This window comes from Geospiza fortis, unplaced genomic scaffold (genome assembly GCF_000277835.1).
Source record: "Geospiza fortis unplaced genomic scaffold, GeoFor_1.0 scaffold13, whole genome shotgun sequence".
Lineage (NCBI taxonomy): Eukaryota > Metazoa > Chordata > Aves > Passeriformes > Thraupidae > Geospiza > Geospiza fortis.
In genome coordinates, this window is record NW_005054384.1 from 223,460 (window position 1) to 231,419 (window position 7,960).

General features: G+C 41.1%; 1 protein-coding gene across 1 annotated transcript in view; it reads left to right on the plus strand.

Moving 5' to 3' along the window:
• LOC102031898 (voltage-dependent L-type calcium channel subunit alpha-1C-like) overlaps positions 1-7,960 on the plus strand; it is a 389,144-nt gene that overhangs the window by 217,198 nt on the left and 163,986 nt on the right. The window contains 2 exon segments of the mRNA XM_031060510.1: positions 3,065-3,226; positions 4,857-5,053. Of these exon segments, the coding sequence (XP_030916370.1) occupies positions 3,065-3,226; positions 4,857-5,053 (359 nt within the window).

Genomic DNA, 7,960 nt, shown 5'->3' on the forward strand with positions numbered 1-7,960 from the left:
GGCTGCTGTAAGGGGGTGATTCTCCTTGATTTACTCTGATCAGGAATGCATCTGCACCTCCGGAGTTTCAGAAGACAGATTTGATGTGTTTCGTAGCGTGTGAGGTTTTTATTTTAAAAGTGGCTTTGTTCCACATACCCATGGCTCCTCCCCTGTCCTTCCATCCCTCCTCATCCCCTCTCCCAGTTCTCCCCTGTGCCAGTATGAGTTTTCTGAGTGTCTGTGCATGGTTTCTCGTGCCATTCCTTGCAGCAGCTCTTTGTGCTGCCTGACAGAATAAAGCAACTTGCAGGCAGCACCTGTGTTGCAGCAATGAGCTCAACAACAGTGTGGGGCTCAACAGTCAGCCTGGTGATGTGCATGGGTCTCTTGCCCCTCTGCAGATAGCATCCATTACATCTCCTGAGGGCATTTGTAAAGTTGCCACATAATGTTTTTTAGCTTTTAGAAACTCTCTGAATACTTTGATGGTAACGTATTTAAGTCTGCCAATTACTGGAATCATCTGGATTTAAAAACAGGCTATGCCCTAAAGGGATACTGCACAGTACACACATCAATTCATGCTAAAAGCATTCAGTACCTCATGTCCTCTTCAAAGTTGGCTTATTACCCTCAAGAAGCTTTTCTCTGAGCTGGCTGAAGGTGCTGTACGTCTTCTGGTGGTACATGCTCTCCTTGACCATCTGAACATCATCTCAGCTTTATGGTGCAAACCTTTGTTTTCACAAACACTGCTTTGTTAACACATTGCTTTGTGCAGATATTATCTTCTCTGGACATCTGCAGTAGGCTGAAGCACTTTAATGGTGTTAATGAAGCTGTTTTTAAAATGAGAGAGCTTTTTTGTTCATCTTTTTGTCTGTCCTCAGTACCCTCTCAAGAGTACTGGGTATAACCTACAATGAATGTTAAAATTAATTAATAATAATAATAATTAAAAGTCAATTACATAAAACCTGGTGTTAGAACTCTTGAACTCATAAGCTTGGTTACATTTTGGATTAACAAGACTCCTAAAGTAACTGAAAAGGGAGGCCTTTATTTGCTTTTGTGAAGATTTATTTGAAGCAACAAATATTTCAGTCTGCAAAGTTTGTGGGAGTTTTTTTCAGGTTTGCAGCCGTCTGTAGTCTTTTAACTTTCTTGTACTGTTGTACCTTACTTGGGAGAAGGTGAGACATTGTTTTAATTTTCTGGGGCATGTAACATTCCTGACCAATGCAAAGAATTGGAGCAATGCTGGTGCTGCCTGCACTTCATTTTTGGTGCATATTTAGAATTAGTAGACTGAAAGATGTGGGAATTTAGAGGAAAAGGCTGACTACCTCATGTAAACACAGCAAATTTCTTTTCCCCCAGAGATATTGAGAAAAGCACCCAGAGGCAACTGAGCAAGCAGAGTGGCCCACTCTTGTGCAGGATGTTTTGATGCTGTCAGGAATGTAATTCATGTAGGAGTCTCTGAGAAAGCCAGAATGTTTCATGCTGAATGGCACTGCCTTTGGATAAATAGCTGAACCACCTGTAGACACCTAAAAAAGTGTTCTGACATCTGAGAGATGTTAGAATCCAGCCTGTATTTGCTAGCAGCAGTGAGGGATGCTGCTGGCCAGGGCAGCTGATGCCACATTTGGCTGTTTCTGCTGTGTTCCATCACAGCTGTGGAGCAAAGGCAGTCTCAGCCTTAGCTGTAAGCTGATAAGTGGATTGTCTTCAAGGGAAAGTGCTTGTCAAGAGATGTGTCATCCTCATTAGAAAGTATTTAAATTAGTTTGGGAGAAAAAAAAAAGCCTAAGATCTTATGATAGATTTTAAAAGATGATAGATTTTAAAAGTTATTAGTTATCACAAGCTCTCTTGGCAGATGTATAACAGACATTTACAACTCATGAATCACATTTTTCAAAAATCACAGCTAATACCAACTTCTCTGAGGAGATGACAGCATTTGCAGGAGACATTAATGACTTCTGGCTCTCAGTCATTGCAAAATCATGAGCTTGTAATTGTTCTGATCTGGCTATTTGTAGACTATAGATTTCTAGAGGCCTCTCAATACTTCCATCATTAATAACTTGCCAGTGACAGTGATTGCCATCATTCCTACTCAGAGTGATAACTTTAAGATCTTTGTAAATGCAAATCCTTACTAAAAGCTTGTGAGGCTGGCCTTATTATTCTGGTTTTACAAAATGAGGGGAAGGAGACAGAGGGAGGCACATGAATCTGCAGCTTGAGTCAAGTGCATCTGAGGGTACAGCTGCTTAGTGATTTAAAAAACTTGTCTACAAGTCACCTTCTCTGGGCCATTCTGGGGATGTTTGGCTTGCACATGATTAGGACTTTCAACCTTAACAATCATGTAATCATATTTTGCTTACATCCATTTCTGGGCAACCTCTGTTAGAAGGTGATCCATAAATTCTGGGACCAAAGCAGCACTGCTGGTTCTGACTCTCCCTCTGTTGAGACTGAAGTTAGATGAGGTGGATGTGGAGCACAGGAAGATCCTAAGAGGGGCTGGGAGCTCTCACTCAATATGGGTTTGGTGGTTCTTGGGCATCTCAGGCTCTGCCTGGGACTGGATTGACTTCTGGAAGCCCCCAGCATCAGAGTGGGGACATGACTTCAGTTTGCCACCTCTCCCCATGCTCGGGAGTGCAGCTCTGAGCACCCCAGCATTTGCCCTCTCATGTGTATCATGGCTCTTGTCCCTCTTCAGGCCTGGCTGTTCCTAGTTTTTCCCTTGTGTGCGACACCTTAGGTCTGCTTTTCATGAACAAGCAAGCTAGCTGACATATTCCCTCCTCAGCATGGGGGTATTTTGGTGACAAGTAGAGGAATACCTGTTTCACTTTCTGTGATCTGGAAGCCATAGTAAATTCTTGAAATGTTGGGGATCTTCTGGAGGGAGGTAATCTGTAACTGTACATCTTTGCATCATCAAGATAATGAGTTCAGGTGAGGGGGAAAAATAAAACTGAAACACTACTGTGCAATTTATAGCCTCTCTGAATTTTGTTCTCTTGCTGATAAGTGCTTCCTTCTGTTCTCTCTGCAGGTCTCCAGGTGGTTTTAAATTCAATTATCAAGGCCATGGTCCCTTTGTTGCATATTGCCCTGCTGGTGCTGTTTGTCATTATTATCTATGCCATCATTGGACTGGAGTTATTCATGGGGAAGATGCACAAGACCTGCTACCATGTGCAAGGGGGACTGATAGGTAAGGGGAACACACACAAACAGACAAGATTTTCAGAGGGAGGCTTTTCCCATGTGTAACAGAGCATTTCTTCTGGCACAGGAGATGGGTGGCTGTTGCTCACTGCTCACTTCTTAGGCGTTTCACAATTTCACTGCTGCAGATTAAACTACACAGGACACGGTGTCACAGAAATGAACACCTCATTTATTTTATTATTAATGTCATACAGAAATGCTTTTTTTTTTTAAACCAGTATCATTGTAAAGGAAACATAATTCAGGGCAGTACCTTTCTTTTTTAGTCACAGGCTGCAGCTTTGGTTAGAAGTGTAACCAGAAAGAAAATAAAATTATATTAATGGGAAGAAACTTTTTTACATCAAATCCATCATGAAATTTATTTATTTCATATTATTTGCAGAAAGAAATATTCACATTTCAAAACAATTCAATTGCACTGTCACTCATCAAGCTGTCTGTTAATTTTAGTCTGATTTATTGATCTTGAACAGCAAATATTTCTCATGTGGTAGAGGGTATTAATGCCTAGTACCCAGTTCAGCTCATAAGAAAACAGTGTAAAGCAGAAAATTTTTTCAGAAGTTCTGCTTTTTCTGCTTTTATAATGTTGGCAGATTTCATTTTCTGGACATGATGCTAGAACTATAATGAGCTGTCACTGTGGTTTGCATCTTTAAAGTGGGTGTATTTTTCTCCATTCTGTCTAGAAGTATTTACATTACAGCGTCTAATTCTGATATTACTGTTTCTGGCATTCTTTCGTGATCAGAATGTGATCACAATTTTGGAAAATTACATTGTTTACCATATAATAAGATGAGAAGCAAACATAATTACCCACTCCCTTACACGTTCATACATAACTGCATCTGTTAAAAATGCAGCACTAAGATCTGAAATCTGTATATTTTAAAAAATCACATCGCAGTGGTTACTGTGCTTATAAAAATGTTTTCTGGAGCCTTCCTTATATACCAAAGCATTTAGTTTGCTTTGTTGTATAGGTTGTCAAGTCTTTGAAAACACCTGTACAGAATAAGGGGTGGATAACCAGGCAGCAGCCTTAGAATTTCTGAGTGCCACTGGGCTACTGATAAAATGCCATTCATCATCTAAATGCCAAAAGAGCAGAGCCCCAGACACTCCCTGCTGTAATTCAGCAGTGGCCCAGTGCCACATCAGCCTGTCTCCTGAGCACTGAAGCCTGTCTGCTGCAGGGGCTCAGCCTCCTCCAGCAGTGCCAGTCAGTGCTGTGCCTCCCAGATTAACCCAGATGCCAGGTGGCTGCAGCAGGAGAATGCTGGCCATGACACTCAGCCTAATGAAACATGATAGCCTTGATCTGATGCTCCCTGTCATGTTGAAAGGCATGAATTCTTCCTCACAGGAGGGTATGCTTTGGGGAGGGAAAAAAGTTCATCTCTGTTTTGACTATAAAAATTGACAGCTTGGCTATTATTTTTTGCAAAAAGAAAGTGAAGCTCGACAGCAAGCAGTTGCCTGTGTATTCCTGAGAAATCTGTCAAACTCACTGCGAAATACATTTGTTGAAATCTGATAACCTTCACTTGCTTATCAGTGTGCCAAACGGTTTCCTTCAGCTGTTTTCTCCCCTTCTCTCCTTTAAGATACACCTGCAGAAGACGATCCGTCCCCGTGTGCCCCCCAGTCTGCCCACGGGCGGCAGTGTCAGAACGGCACCGAGTGCAAGGCGGGCTGGGAGGGACCCAAGCATGGCATTACCAACTTTGACAATTTTGCTTTTGCCATGCTCACGGTGTTTCAGTGCATCACCATGGAGGGCTGGACAGATGTGCTCTACTGGGTACGTATCCGAAAATGCCGGGCTGAGTCCTGCTTGTGCTCACTGCTCTGTTGAAACTTGGGGGCTTTAGCTTTCTTGCTTGTTCTCTAGAGTGAAGGCATGGTTGCTAGCATGGAGCTTGAATTAACTCAGCTTACTGCTCAGTAAAGTGGAGGGGTTATCTGGTGCAATGAAACCAAATGTAAATGTTGACTTTCCATTGATATTTTAATTTCGAATCATGGGAGATGGCTTATTGATTTGGAGATTTGCAATGGACCTTGGTTGAGGAGAAAGTCATTGAAAGACCCTCTCTGCAGGAGGGAAACATCTTGTACATCTCCAGATTACTGATGTAGAAGAATTTGTGACAGACAACCATGTGCTCTACCCATGGCATTTGTGTCACAAAGGCACTACACTGATCAGCTCATAGGTTCTATAAGAAAGGCCTTACAAATTTCAGCAGTACTCCTGATTATGACTTTTGTCATAGAAGAATTTATTCTAATGCTATTAGCTCTGATACTGGTATCAATCATGCTCATATGTTTAGTCAAAATATGATATTACCTGTAATACAAATGGAGACTCATCTTGTCCTGTAGCCTGATTCTGGGCATTTCCTCTGCTTTAGTTTGTACCTTTTCATTCCTAATGTATTGGGAAATTCACTGCAATACAATTATACTGCTGGAGTTAATATCAGGTTTAGCTTTCACCAGTAAATCACAGATAAATGTGTTTCTGGATGCAGCACTGGCCATCAGCTTTTGCAGCAGTATGTCATGACCTAGGGCTTTCATTCATGCACAGCACAGTCCTGTCTGTGTGAGACTGACCCAGACTCACACCAACTTGTAAGTCTGGCATGTCATGACACACCTGGATCTCCAGATGGTAGGATATGTTAAAATGCAGGATGCAGTTTGACTCGAGAAGGCTCAGAGCACACAAAAGGATAATCTGGACTGAGGCAGCTTGCACTGTTAGTCAACAAGCTTCTCTCTTAGACATGAGCCCAAAGCTGCCTTCTACCCACAAGTGATTTAGAGTTTGCAAGATTTCCCTTTGAAGATTTAGCTTATCTGCAAAGGATGGTCTCTGTGTGGAACAGCTAGAAGTTGTCTCTTTATCTTCTTAAGCTTAGATTAGAATAGTGACTATAGCTTTCCTTTAATGCCTGAGATAAAGGGCAGAGATCAAACCACAAGGGGAGTCTGGGTCTCAGAGAAAAAAAAAAATGCCATTACTAGAAAAGGGGGTATAAATTAATAAAATAATGAAGAGCAGAATAGTTAAAGTCAGAAGAGAAACTGGGCAAAATTGCTCCACAGTTCAACTATGGCTACATATAACATATCTGTCTTTTACCACATTTAGCTCCTATTTCTCCATGATGTGTGTGATGGAGAGGATTTATTTACAAGGGAAATGGGAGAGAGTAAATGATATGAGAAGAAGAAATGAAAATATTTTTGGCCCTGTTTACTATTCAGAATTGTGAAACCTGTCCACAAGTTATCATCAGTTTCTCCAAAGACATGTGCTATGAAAGACCCTTCCAATTCCCACCCTTTAGGGCCCATGTGTCATTTTCATGACTTGATATGAATCATGTTTAACTCATTATCAGTTATCTAATAACAGGAGCCAAAAGTAAATACTCACTTCCAAAAGATTTTCTACCATGACTGCAGCAGACAGTCTGATTTTATGGTGTCCCTGCAGCAAACTAGGTTTTAGTTGTTGGCTTTTGTTTGGTATTCAGACAGCTTTTTTTTTTTTTTTTTTTACTGATTTCCTAAGCTGTTCTTTTTTTTTTTTTTTTCCCTTTGGAGACAGAATGCTGAACTTAGACCTTAAATTAATGCAGATGGATGGTCATTATTTTTAGGGGCATGCATATAGTGAGCCTTTTAGATGACTGCTTTGTTAGAATGCTTGCTTTGGGAAGAGCAGAAATATTTGTTATCATCAGTTCCTGGTTATTCCTAGACAGGACTACAAAAGATAAGAGTTAGCACTGCAGGAAAAAAATGCCAGTAATTGAGGAGGAAGGAATTTATTTCATAAAGAGAAAAAAAGGATCACCTATGTTTAGAGACCACAAAATACAAAATTTGAGTGAATACCTGAACACCTGAGCTGGCAGGCATTCTTGGTTAAGCTGCTGGAAACAACCCTAAGAATACCATTGTCCCATTTGACTTTTGCCCCTTTGTGCCATATTGACAAAGCAGACAGAACTCAGCTCTGATCAGTGTTTGCCTTTTGGTGAGGGAGGTGCCTGAGGTGTTTCCTTCTGCAGAGGGGTCTGTGCCATGCTGGGGGCAGGTGTTGCTTGGGTACCTACTGCAGGGCACACCTAGGAGAAACACTACTGCTTTTATATTTATATGTAGAAACAGTCTCTAAACACTCACACTGTCATTTCATGCAATTTCCAACCATATTTATTGTGGTTTATTAAGTCAGATTTAGAGTCCATGGCAAGGGCATTCCAGCTTAATTTAGCCAGATCTAAAGGAAGAGTACTCTGGATAGTAAAGGATAGAAAAGTTGCAACTTTTCAGTTGCTGGAGAAAGAATATTAGCAAGGTAGGGTACAAATATCTACCTTAAACTTACTGTGAGCCACAGTTTCCTTACTGCAGTCTGAGTCATACACAACTTTATTCCCCAGTCTTTGCTTTTTGGCTGAGGAAGGGTGGACTTGTCATAGACAACCCATTGGGAGCTGCATCTCCACAGGGTGCAGAGATAGGAGGCTGTTCTCTTCTCAGCTCTGAAAAATCTCCTGAAACCACAGTGAGGTCACAAAAATTAAATTTTGCTTAATAAGGGAGTAAATCTGCACAGTTATTTTAAATTAGAAATACAGAGTTTGTTGTCCATTTTAAACTGAAAGTACAAATAGAGAAAGAG